Here is a 13069-nt window from a genome sequence, read left to right on the forward strand (position 1 = left end):
AAAAAAAAAGCTCCCACCACCTAAACACACAACAACAACCTCCAAACCAAAAAACCATCACCCACCCACACAGCACCCCACCACAAACCAGTAATGGGTCACCTGCACAGAGCTGCACAAAAATCAAGACTTCCCAAGGCTGCTGTATAATCTCATAGCACACAGTAGCAGTATCTCTTAAACAAAACAGCCTTTGAAGCTGATATTAAATAAGGTGGTTTGTTCAATGGATTTAAAATAGGTACCTAAAGGAGCTGCAGCTTTTAACAGACAAACCAAGCTTCTCTCTGAAGCACAAAGAAAGGTGAAGAAGCTTTCAACTAAACTTGAGTTTCTGAAGACTCTAAGTCCTGCTGAATAACCTCTTATGTTCTTTCTCCCTTTTTTATACACACACACCGTGTTCAGGCACATTAGTGACACCAGAGAAGTTCAACCCACAGCATCAGGGAAGGGCCCTGAATCACACCAAATGTTGTATCCATCCCACATATTCCTTCTAACTTACTCTCTACCCCTAAAACTAGACAAGTGCTTACTCTACCTTAGTTGGTGGCTGCTCCACTTTGAGATCTGGAGGGTTGGCCAGCAGGTCCCTGGCGAGCTCCACAGTCAGACGGCAGGCTTCGTTACTGTACCCGTGCGCGTACAGGGCCTCCGCACAGGCAAACAGGATCTGCAAGGAGGAACAGATGGTCATACTCGAACACAAGGATTCTGCAAACACAATTCACCAATTAACTCCAGCAGCAGGTATTCTCAGAGTCCTCCTTGCCTGGACCTTCACCACCAGCCCATTACACACTCCCCTAAAAAACTTATCTTTCATGATTAAGTCCCATCCTCCCTCCAAGTGCTATAAAAGATCAGAGAATAACTCAAAAAACCTTAAAACCCAAACTGACTCACTGCAACTATTTCCATGCATCGCCTTTTCAGCTGCTTCCTCACATACATGCAAGTTCTAAACATATTTTGAGGTAATTACAGGAATGTGACACAATCTATTTAGATTTTCTCTGGCTTTCCAGAGAATTTCTGCTTATGTGACTGGATTTAAATTTTTTCTGCTGGGCTTGTCTCAGTCTTACTTCTTTTTAATTTCTGCTCAATTTTACCATTTCCAAGAGTAAGACTAGGTAAAAAGTACACACTGTTTTACCTACATTTGTAAATTCTGGAACATGAGATGGGACCAGCTAAAACTGGGACACACTTGAAGTTAGCACAGAAACAGGGAGTTAAGCTTGTAGGAAACACACATTGATACCACTGCATTAAGACTGTACATACCTTATGATAAAATGCATTGTGTCAATGCAACATTATAATTAAGTAATTGATTTAACATACTAGGTTAAGTGTGACAGCTAGGAGGGTAGTGAAACCATGACATCTACAATACATAAAACTGCAAAACAGCATTTTGAACTACATTCAGCTCACCTCCATCCGGTTCTCCTGTTCCAGAGGCTTTATACCAGCAAATATATCTTGCTCCTCTTCATTTCCCCCTTCAGCTTTGTCATCATCTTCCTTGGCTACCTCTTGTGGATTCAGATAGTATACCTGGTAATCGTCTTCCTCTTCTCCATCATCCCCTCCGCCCACTGCACCATTCTCTCCCACTTCTTCTGGCTTCAGGCTCACACCACCGCTGTTCTCATCCGCGGAAGGCAGGTCGTCATCACAACTCCCCATTTCCCCCACAGGATCCTTGGGTGATTTTTTGGCCATGGAACTGCTCCTGACACTGGGCTCGGGTCCCTCAGAAAAGTACACCCCAGCATCCTCTTCAAAGGCGTCCCTGTAGCTCCTGCTCAGTGGGCTTTCTGCAAAACTAAAGGTGTTGCTGGCTTCTGCCCCCAGAGCCAAGCTGCTGTCATCCAGGCTCATCTCTGCCAAGTCTGGCTCCAGAGAGCTGTCTTCACTGCTCATCCGGCGTTTCCCACTATGTTTACTGGTCAAGCCTTTGTTCACTGGCAGCTTTGCTTTGCCCACTGCAGTCTTATACACAGCTTTATCACCTTCTGCTGAAAGCCTCCTCAGAACCCTCTGTGGCGTTTCAGAGACAACTTTCCGCTTTCCAGTAAGTTCTTTGGGACGAACTGCTGGCTCCTGGGGAGAGGGACGCAGCCTGTCCCCAGGCTGCAGACATGGTCCCCCGGGCTCCTGTCCGTGGGTTCTACCAGCCTCACAGGCAGTCTCTGCACACTGCAACCGGCAGCTCCTCTGCTGGATGGCCTTGACCCAACAGAATGAGTTCTTCTTGTCAGTGCTGCTATACGTGATCCCTGGAATTGGATAAGCTTCCTCCCAGTTGAAGTAACAGGCTTCCACAGCTGGCTTGAAACCCTGGAAGAGCTTCTCCAGTGATTTTTTGTGCTGACCCCTCTTAACATTATCTATGACTTTGAGCTGCCACTGTCTGAGCTGCGAGCAAAGGTCCCTGCGCCTAAGAGGAGAAGGAAGAGGACAGGTTAGAGAGCAGACACAAAATGTACCTGCAACAAACTACCTCTTAACCCACAGAACACCTCCTGCTTTTGGTCAGAAACATCTTCTGCTGAATTAAGTACAGACATTAGTAAGAAGAGAGGCTGAAAAAAGGAAACAGGTATATTAACAACCAAGTCCTAAACAGGCCCATGATATAGAAACAAAACATGAACAGTACCAAGATGAAAGCACGATACCAACTGGGAGGTTTAATATTAAATACTGTCTGCCCTGTTTGCTTATCTGCCCCAAAGAAGGTATTAGTGATGTGAGCCTCAGCACTCTGAGACCAAGGAGTGCCGTGGAGAGCTGCACTCAGAAATATTCATAAAACAATTTGGAGCATCTGTGAACCAGCCCTGTGAACAACTCCAGCCAAGACATTCCCAAGTACAATCTAAGCAGCCTGCCCTGGGAAGCACAATGCCAGACAGGACCACCTAATCTACCCCCCAGGCACTCCCCTCTTTACCCTGATATGCCTATCTAGAGACCAGCAATTTAATTTAGGCTTTAGCAGGCTGTCCTCAGGAGACTAAACTGTTGCAAAGCCATAGGCACAGAACAAGAAATACAAAAATAACTGATGTTCAAATAACTCTGAGGAAGAAGCAAGCTGGCAGGGTCATATATATTTAAATTACACAGCAGTTAGTCCTGTGCCTCATATTACCATGGGAAGAACAAAGCATTTCTGCATTTCCCAGCTCCAAATCTCACACAGGGCCTAAGCATACGAGCAAGATAGTCTAAATGGATTACATGTTTGGGTGATCTAATTCAAGCAGAGGAAAAGACATTTCTAGAAATTGCACCAAGTGTCTCAATCAACTTCCATCTTGTTTCTACCATAGATTTCAGGGATCCGAGATACAAGCCCAACACTTCAATCCTCTCAGATTTCCTATCAGAAGCAAAAGAACAAAAAATCAAATCAAAACGAGGTGACCCAATTTATGTCCAAAGGGTATCAGGTATGACCATGTGACCCGCTTTCTCGATGAGGGGAAGGCTGTGAATGTTGTCTACCTGGACTTTAGTAAGGCCTTTGACACTGTCCCCCACGGCATTCTCCTGGAGAAACTAGTGAATCATGGCATAGACAAGTGTACCCTCCGCTGGATAAAAAACTGGCTGGATGGCCGTACCCAGCGAGTTGTGATCAATGGAGCTAGATCTGGTTGGCGGCTGGTCACCAGTGGTGTCCCTCAGGGCTCGGTTCTGGGGCCAGTCTTGTTCAATATCTTTATTGATGATCTGGACAAGGGGATCGAATGCACCCTCAGTAAATTTGCAGATGACACCAAACTAGGTGGGAGTGTTGATCTGCTTGAGGGTCGGAAGGCTATACAGAGGGATCTGGACAGACTGGATCAATGGGCCAAGGACAATGGGATGAGGTTTAATAAGGCCAAGTGCCGGGTCCTGCATTTTGGTCACAACAACCCCAGGCAACGCTACAGACTTGGGGAAGAGTGGCTGGAAAGCTGCCCGGAAGAAAAGGACCTGGGGGTGTTGGTAGACAGCAGGCTTAACATGAGCCAGCAGTGTGCCCAGGTGGCCAAGAAGGCCAATGGCATCCTGGCTCGTATCAAGAATAGCGTGGCCAGCAGGAGTAGGGAAGTCATCGTGCCTCTGTACTCGGCACTGGTGAGGCCTCACCTCGAGTTCTGTGTTCAGTTTTGGGCCCCTCACTACAGGAAAGACATTGAAGTGCTGGAGCGTGTCCAGAGGAGCGCCACCAAGCAGGTGAGGGGCCTGGAGAACAAGTCCTATGAGGAGAGGCTGAGGGAACTGGGCATGTTTAGTTTGGAGAAGAGGAGGCTGAGGGGAGACCTCATTGCCCTCTACAACTACCTGAAAGGAGGTTGTAGAGAGGCAGGTGTTGGCCTCTTCTCCCAAAGGACGAACGACAAGACCAGAGGAAATGGTCTGAAGTTGCGGCAAGGGAGATTTAGATTAGATATTAGAAAGAACTACTTTACTGAGAGAGTGGTCAGGCACTGGAACAGCCTGCCCAGGGAGGTGGTGGAGTCACCATCCCTGGAGGTATTTAAGAAACGTATAGACATGGCTCTTCAGGGCATGCTCTAGTGCCCAAGGTTATTGGTTTATGGTGAGGTGTTGAGTGTGGGGTTTAGTTGGTGGGCGCGGTGTTTTTGGTGGGCGTTTGGTGTGGTGTGTTTTGTATTTGTTTGTGGGTTTATTTTTTTTTTGTTTGTTTGTTTTTGTGGTTGGACTCGATGATCTCAGAGGTCCCTTCCAACCACTAAGATTCTGTGATTCTGTGAAAAGTGGCTAAACAAAATGGACTGCTATTTGTCCACTAAAGAAATTAATTAACAAGGGAGCACAATGGTAGGGCTTAATCTAGGAGAGGATTTTCAGTAGGAAAAGAAGAATGGCGAAAGGTAACATAAGGATGAGAGCCTGCAATGAATTAGAAATGAGGTAGCAAGTCTCCTTATGATTCACTGGAAAGAATAGCAAGGACGGGCAGAAGAGGGTTCTTCTTGGTGACTATTCAAATGCGAAGAGAACAGGTAATCAAGCAGGAGCATTTCAATTTTGCATGAGCTCAAGTAGATCTGAGCAAATTTGAACTGCATCAAATAACTCAAATGTGAATACACATAGCATAACTTCATACTTTATTAAAAGCCAAAATCTTTTATGGTTTTTCTATGTGATCTGATTGATGTTTGTGTTTATTTTAAGTCTCATTCCTTGTTTCCTACAGTTTTTGTTTTGTTTTCATCTCCTATATTTAGCTACTTCATTCTGTAAACTGTACAAGGCAGAAACGCATCCATTTTCGTGCCCGTGATGTACCTTACATGGACAGGTGTCTGCTGAAGGACAAGGTGAATCGAGTCAGTTTGCAGAGGTGAAAACCATCCAGACAGGAAAAGGGGTGGTGATTAATTGGAATGTACTGGGAAACGTACAACCTGAGCTGACATAGATGGTATAGAATGAAGGGTGGATATTGTCCTGGTTTTGGCTGGGACAGAGTTAACTTTCCTGGATATCATCCTGGTTTTGGCTGGGATAGAGTTAACTTTCTTACTAGCAGCTAGTATAGTGTTATGTTTTGGGTTTAGGATGAGAATAATGTTGGTAATACACTAATGTTTCAGTTGTTGCTAAGCAGTCAAGGACTTTTTTCAGCTTCCCATAGAAAGGACAACTGACCCAAGATGGCCAAAGGATATTCCACACCACAGACAGTATATAAATGGGGGTTGGCCAGGGGGCAGGAATTGACGATCGCTGCTGAAGAATGGGCTGGACATCGGTCAGCCAACGGTGAGCAGTTGCTTTGTATATTCTTTTATCATTAGTATTGCTATTACTTTCTCTTCCTTCACTGTCCTATTAAACTGTTTTTATCTCAACCCAGCTGTTCTATTAAACTGTTTTTATCTCAACTCATGAATTTTACCATTTTTTCCCCCCGATTATCTCCCCCATACCACTGGAGGACATTTTTCTCCCCGATTATCTCCCCCATACCACTGGAGGAGGGGAGAGAGTGAGCAAGCGGCTGCACGGTGCTTGGCTGCCTGCCGAGTTAAACCACAACAATAGGGCATTTTATTAATGTTACACAACAATCCCCAAAAAGCAAATTCTGTCAATGTGTAATTGTATTGAAAATACCATCCTGTTTTGATTTGGTCTGAAAGCCTTTTTCTGAGAATTTATAACTAATTAAACTAATTCAGTAAATTTTACACACCACGCTTTGTAAACTAGATGTACAAAACAAATTATTACAATGTCAACCACAGTATCTCCACATGAGCCCTCAGTACTTCCTCTGCTATTCAACTAGTGCTAAATAAAGATGGCAGTAATTTTCCAAGGCACAATACAGTTTATGAGGCTTCTGCAGGTTTCTAATTTTTCCTCACACAATTGAAAACACTGACTGAAAAAAATCATACACCAATGACGCTGTTTACCAATACACTGTAGAGAATAAACTCTGTAAGAGCACAAAAAGCAAGAAATGGTTCATCTTGAAATAGACAACAGTGAATGACTGCACTAAACAGAAATCCATTACGCTGCTGAAGAGTTAAATTTAGAAAGCATTAAAATTTATTGGGAGCCGGCATTATCATTCAAAGAAATGTTCTCCACTGGGACACTGAAATGCAGAATTACTCATATGTAAAAGAGAGCTCTCAGAAAACAAATTATTCACACTACATGACGTTGCTAAAAGTGAGCAGCAATAGCAATTAGAGTTGAAAGTAATTATTGTGCTCTTGAACCTTACACAGCACATAATCCTGAAGGACTAATGGTTGAACAGGTAATGATACAAACACAAGGAATCTATAGGAAGAAACTCTTGCGTGTGCTTGCATATCACAGAAATAAAAGAGAGACTGGATCTTATTCTGGTGCTCACCTCTGTGGACTAATAGTCGGGTCAAGGACAGCCAGCCTCCAAAGCACCACCATCTCATCACACATGCTGGCACAAGCATGAGCAGCCACTTCTGACTGGCCGTTGCTGCGTCCCGTGTGGCCGCTGGCACTGCTGTGGGATGCAGATGTCCGCACACTGTACCACCAGCCCGTTATCTGCAGAAGAAAGAGTTTGATGGAGCTGTGTTGTGGACAGCATCTCGTACTCTGCTCTCACTTCACCTCACAACCACAAGGAAACGGGATCTGTAGCTTGTGCCATCTTTTTGTTTGACTCCAAAATAACTAAGAGCATTAAAGCAGCATTGGTTTGTGAGAAATAAGGGTCTCTCAAAATGTCTCTGGTTAGAAGGCACATACCCACAGAACAAAACCTCACAGAAGGTTCTCTTACTAGAGGCCTTCATACTTGGAAGGAAAAAGTGAACAATCACATTCTGTGTTTCTGTAACAAATGTGATAAATGAAGCATTTCTTTTCTCCTGCTCAGAGTTGAGGTATGTGATGGAAGGAAACTTACACTGCGTTTTATAATCCAGAGTGAGATCAGCATTCTGAACTGTCAAAGGAAACCTTTTCCCTAATATTATTTTTAAAACAAAAATCAAAAGATATATTACTTAAATCCATTAAGAGATACCTTCTACAAAAATAACAAAATAATCTGAGATTCTACCACCCAACATATATCTTTAGTTTTTATTAAAATGATAGTTCACGTGTGATGTATTTTGTTTAGAAAAAAAATATTAAAATAAACCCTCTTGATGGGGCAGAAATCAAATCAAATGTGCTGAATGAAAGAGTTCAGACTCCATATATTCATGTTAAAAGGACTGAGGTACTTTTGGGTTACAGTGTTACTGGGACATCACTAAATCAGTACAAGAGCAAACTAACATTTTCGTGTGAAGAAGCACGTGCCCTTAATGCGTACAGACTGTTAAAAAAAAAATAAATGTATTCAGCCAGGGACTGCACAGGCAAATGGCAGCAGTCACTGGCTCAGCCTGGTTCCCCAGAATTCCCCCCCACAAGTAAAGAGACGTGAATACCTGCTCATAGTTGAGACACTGGTCAGTCAGAATCTCCAGCAGAGGAGCTGCATTGCTGTCCCGTCTCTTAAACATCTCCCGCACAATGGAGAGCAGGTTCCAGATGCCTTCAGGCTCCCTTCCCCGCAGGGGACGCAGGAGACAGGCCCACTCAGCAGCAGCTGGTGGCTCCGTGGAAGAGAGATACATTGAATTCACATCACTGCAGATAAAACATAAGAGCAGGAATGAGGAAAAAAAAATTAAATAAGCACAGCCATGCAAAATCTTGAGTATATTCCACATCCTGAAGTATATTTGCACCTTAAATGGGACAGATATGTATAACCTAAAAGAAAGGATGCCTAATGAGGCTCAGAACACCACATAAGTAAGGTATTGTGCAAATATAGTATGTTCTACTGAAATAACATTGGACAAGTTATGCAAAAATACAGTTCAGAAGAGTGGCCACAAAACTGAGCATCCTTCCTGTCACAGAAGGGTACAGGCTGTACCACAAAGGGGCTTATGGCTTACATCAACATCCCACTTACCCTTCAATGGGAAACAGTTTACCTGAAAACAACAGGAGAGGGTCCACAGAATTTATGAAGGGTTTTCTTTATGTTGTCACTCAGAGTAGACTCATCTAAGTACCAGGTGCTTTGATCTGAGGCAGAGGGTCCGGCAGTGGGATCTTGACAAAAAAAAAAAAACAATCAACACATACAGAGTCTTCAGGCTTTGAAGGTATTTTCCTCTGTGTGCCCAACCACAGAGATTACAGGAGCACAGAGGCAGTGTTACTCAGTTTATTTCACCCATTGCAGAGCTCACTATTCAGAACTATGTCAAAATGCTATCATAACATTACCTTAACCACTGACAATGCTAAATTGGGAGACATGGCTGGCCTGCAGAATGGCAGCACTACAGCCAGCGGGACCGGGAGAAATTCAAGGACTGCACCAACAGAAACCTCATGAAGTCCATTGAGGAAAAAATGTAAACTTCTGTGCTTGGGACAGAAAACCCCGTCCATCGGTACAGACTGAAAACCAAATGGCTGAGTAGCTGATAGGGTTTGGTGATTATGGTGGGTGCCAAACTTTCACTGAAAACATAAAACAACCTGCAAACAGGGCTATATTAAGAAAAATACAGCTAGCAGATTTAAGGAACTTATTTTATCCTACTCTACCTGGCACTGGTAAAGTTACACCTGGAATATTGTACCCAGTTTTGGGTTCCCCAGGAACCCAAATGATACTGAGAAACCAGAGAGGACATAGCGGAGGCATATCAAGATAGGTGTGAGCATGGAACCCATGACCCATGAGGTGGGACTGAGGAAGATGGACTAATTTCACCTGAGGAGGAGAGGGTGAGGGGTGATCGTTACCAGCCTACAACTACTTGGAATCACAAACACAAAACAGACAGTTTTTATCATCATCTTGGCAGCAGAGGATACTCTGAGGCTTCTATTACACCAGCAAGTGCCTGTTGCTGTGCCATATATACGTGCAAGTGCCTGCTTTTACCCCTATTCCTTGGCCTCCACCTGCAATTCCAGCTACACAGTAACAGACCAGTTCAGAAACTCCTCAAAGCAATGGAAATAAATCCCCTTCCCATCCGTGACACAGATTACCAAAATAAGATACATCAAGGTTACCTGGGGCTCCACACACTGTGTTGATGGCAGTAGACTGAGAAGATAACAGCTCATCCAGCAAGCGCTGGGCAGTTGGAAGAATCTGAAAACAGGAAGCAAAACTTTCAATATACACAGTATTTCTCATCTTGATATACCCAAGCAAAGATCTGTCTGGATTTTCATGATTGAAGCACTCTCAGAAGTATCAAAAACACCCATTTATGTTTTCAGAAAGGACGATAGAGGGTGCTAAAGATTATACAATAGTAAATCAGCTGTTACACTTTCTCCTCTCCTTTCTCAAAGCAAACCTATATCCAATAGTAAACTAATGCAATTGCAACACTGAACTACTGCAATCCTAGTTTCTGGACAGTTCAGAGATAAACAGAGAAGGCTTACACCTGACTGCAAAATCCTAAGTAGATATCACCTTAAAGTGCTCTTTTTGAAAGACAAATAGTAGAAAGGGTTTTTTCCCCAAACTAAGTCTGGGCTGAAACTGTAAATCCATTTAGCCTTTAGCATGCATGCTTACAACTGGTTAGGCATGTAGTTAGGATTTAAATAACTTGCAAGAGAACATCTGATATCCCCCCATCTCTCTCCAAGCAACAGCTGAGGTTAAAGATCACACTTAGTTTAAGGCAAGGCACATACAGTACACCTATATTTGCAAATAATACAGATCCACCTCAAACAGAATGGAACAAAAAACAATGCCATCTTCCATTTCAGTCATCTGAAGAAACAAACTCATCATTAGGCTATTTTATACCTTTTTCCACTACTACATATTTTAAGTCACCACAAAGCAGAGAAGTCACAGGTCTAGGCAATAACACACCTTAAGGTCGAAGTATCAGGGACCTGCAGTGACTCTTCTTCAGGCACTTTTGCCAAGACATTCATATTTAATTGGAATAAGAGTACTGGCTTCATGGCAGGAAACAGCTCATGAGAGAATAACTGGGTAATAAATTCCAGCTGCTCAGAACCACTGACATTTTCATAGATACAGAAAACTCTACAGAGATTTTGAAAACCATCTCCTTATCTAGCTGCATTCCCACAGACCACCTTCCCTTTGCACTTGTAAGTAATTCAGCATTATGTGACTGTACCATAGTGCAAGTCACAAGCTGGAAGTAAGGATAAAATAGAATCACATGTATAGCCTACTCTAATTCTACATCATGCAGTCAAAATACAAGGTCCCAAGGAATCAGAGTATCTGTCTTCACTCAGAAGTCTTGAAGACCAGGAATGAAATTGTTGGAAGAATCGGAGATGGGCCTTGTGTTTTTAAAGGGAATTACACAACACAGGTTAAGATGCATCTGCCAATAAAACCCACACTTTTATGTTGGGCAGCATCCATCAAATTATGTGACAAGATGGTAATAATTAAATAATCTAGATGTTCCTGGGTATACAGCTGGTACATGTGACTGAAGGAGAAATAAACCCTGGAAAAAGGAGAAGACACAGAATATTTGAAAGCAAAAAACATACCACCACTGCTAGCCTTTCCAAACCCTCTTTTATTAAGCACCAGACTATGTGACACAAAGCTCTGAGCCCTTAAGGAGAGAAGAAAAGCTTTGTCTGTTACCTAAGGCAGCAAGAAGCACACACTATCGGTGCTGAACTCTGAGCCATACAAAAGCAGTACTTTTATATCACTTCATATTATATGATTCTTCTATTTACTCTCATAAGAAGATTATGTATTTCTGTAGGAAATTTAGAGGACGTTTCAGCAATAGAATATCTTACTGTCCCAAGCACAGCACCATAATATGAATTTTAGGCACATGCTGACAGTAATCTAACTCCTACTTAAGGCATTATGCATGTGCTACTGAAATGTGACAGATACCCATGCAGGTCAGTTTTTCTCAACCTCCTTTGGTTGCATAAAAAAGCTGCCAAGCCCATATATTTTTAATGCAAACATTTCACAACGACTTAGGTATTCTTGTGTAATTTGTGCAAGCATTTTAGGCACATTATATAAATGACCTCACCTTGAACAACTTAGATATTAAAGGAATAAGAGAACAGATTTTGCCTTTGACTAACAAAATTTCATGTCTATTACTTTCATGACCCAAATGATTCTTAAGAATCACCAAGAATGGGGAAAGTCAAAAGGTCACCAACTGGGGTTCTTAAGAATCACCAAGAAGCTACAATGGGGAAAGTCAAAAGGTCACCAACTGGGTGCATTAGAAAGTGCTCACCCAAGGTATACACAACACATCCCCCAGGTAGTCTTCTCCACTTAACCAACCAAACACACAAAATAGCAGCAATCCGATTTCTTCTGACCTAAGTTTTTCACCACCAGGCATTAATTTTATTGTGTTTGATCTTCCACAAGCTAAGCCCCTACCCAGGCTAATACGAAGAGCCATCACTCTTCTTTCTCCCTTTAAGACACCTCCAATCTTTTACTTGGCAATAGATAATTGTCAAATAATAGAATGGCAAACATGAAGAGGGCAAGAACCAAAAGCCTTCCAAGCAACTCCCAACTGAACAGCGTCACTGGTTATCTTGCAACAAAAGACATCATATAAATTGACCCAGAATAAAAATAATTGACTTTAAGAAAAAGACAGCCCTATCGATTGTCCCCATTTACCTGTTGTGGAAGTTCACTGATTAGGTACTGAGCAAATTTTTGCAATTGGTCTCTTTGTAGCCGAGACAGGGACTCAGAAACAGGTGCTCGTAAGCATACCGCGGATGCCTGCAGAAAGAAATGGAGACATAAACCACCATTAACAGGTCAGTCCTAATGAAGCTGTGTCCACTGAATGGGTGAAGTGCTATGACCAGTAGCTATGCTGATCATACCATGCTTGATGGACAATTGTTTTTTCTGTAATTATAGGATGTGTCACTGATAAGATGCACATAAGCTGTCTAGGCTTTATAAAAACTGTTTTTAAGAGTTTCTTCTCAAGGAAACTGCTTTAACAGCTGTTCTTAAGATCTGTTGTTGCTAGCAATTGCACAAATACTGGCAGGGATTTCACAAACAAACCTCTAAAATAGGACATTATTCCTTAAGCTTCTGGCAAACCAACCAGCTCTGTGGGGGACTGTCTCACAGAATCCCAACCACCTCATTTATCTCATTAGAGGTTTTTTTTCTTCAATCTTAAAATCAGTCTCTTTCCATATCTTAGAACAACTTAGATGATTAAAAAAAAAAAAACCAAAAACAAAAAACCAGCACTAGTTTCTTAACCTTTTACACTCTACAGAATAAAAAATGCCTAAATGTCACCTACCTAAAATTTAACCTGGAAACAGGCAAGAGCAGTTTGATAATAAAGATGTTTCTGATATTGATTTGCCTACATAGAGCAATATACCTTGGCTTGTAACTCTCTAGTGTCAGCAGCCAGTATACACA

General features: G+C 42.5%; 1 protein-coding gene across 1 annotated transcript in view; it reads right to left on the reverse strand.

The window, feature by feature from the left end:
* The window catches only part of ZSWIM8 (zinc finger, SWIM-type containing 8), a 63462-nt gene that overhangs the window by 23591 nt on the left and 26802 nt on the right, over window positions 1-13069 (reverse strand). Inside the window, exons 5-11 of the mRNA XM_014956290.1 lie at window positions 12290-12397; window positions 9658-9739; window positions 8556-8676; window positions 7998-8199; window positions 6923-7098; window positions 1447-2455; window positions 545-676 (exon numbers count right to left, since the gene is read on the reverse strand). Of these exons, the coding sequence (XP_014811776.1) occupies window positions 545-676; window positions 1447-2455; window positions 6923-7098; window positions 7998-8199; window positions 8556-8676; window positions 9658-9739; window positions 12290-12397 (1830 nt within the window). The remainder of the gene's footprint in view (window positions 1-544; window positions 677-1446; window positions 2456-6922; window positions 7099-7997; window positions 8200-8555; window positions 8677-9657; window positions 9740-12289; window positions 12398-13069) is intronic.

This window comes from Calidris pugnax, unplaced genomic scaffold, assembly GCF_001431845.1.
Source record: "Calidris pugnax isolate Ruff unplaced genomic scaffold, ASM143184v1 scaffold196, whole genome shotgun sequence".
NCBI lineage: Eukaryota > Metazoa > Chordata > Aves > Charadriiformes > Scolopacidae > Calidris > Calidris pugnax.